The 385-nt window shown below is 43.6% G+C and overlaps 1 protein-coding gene across 1 annotated transcript in view; it reads right to left on the reverse strand.

Moving 5' to 3' along the window:
- LOC104492130 (obscurin-like) overlaps window positions 1-235 on the reverse strand; it is a gene marked incomplete at both ends in the record, with an annotated part of 9,512 nt that extends 9,277 nt beyond the window's left edge. Inside the window, one exon of the mRNA XM_010134641.1 lies at window positions 74-235. Within this exon, the coding sequence (XP_010132943.1) occupies window positions 74-235 (162 nt within the window). The remainder of the gene's footprint in view (window positions 1-73) is intronic.
- Between the last annotated feature and the right edge of the window lie 150 nt (window positions 236-385).

The raw sequence follows: 385 nt of genomic DNA on the forward strand, positions 1-385 counted from the left end.
TGCCTCGTCTCCAATACCAGCGCCTACCCAACCCACCCCCGTTCAAGAGCGAGATCCCCTGTTTTCATCCTACCATCTTGCCGCATTCTGATGTTGTCGGAAGCCTTCAGCTTGTTGTCATTTTTGTACCATTGGGTTTGAACCTCATCGTGTGAAATCTCACAGACGAAAGATGCGCTCTCATATTCGTTCACTTCCACATCTTCCAGTGGTTTAACAATCTTGATGTCTCGGGCTGTGAAATCATAGAGATAAATATTTATTTATGACAGAGTTTACCTTCTGTTTACTTGCATTGAAAAAAGCGGGATTGTGTTTTATTCCAGACCAGCCTCCCTTCCTGGGGGGTTTCTCTCTTCTACACAGTAAATACTACACAATATAA

Source organism: Buceros rhinoceros, unplaced genomic scaffold (assembly GCF_000710305.1).
Source record: "Buceros rhinoceros silvestris isolate BGI_N320 unplaced genomic scaffold, ASM71030v1 scaffold17744, whole genome shotgun sequence".
NCBI classification, from domain to species: Eukaryota; Metazoa; Chordata; class Aves; order Bucerotiformes; family Bucerotidae; genus Buceros; species Buceros rhinoceros.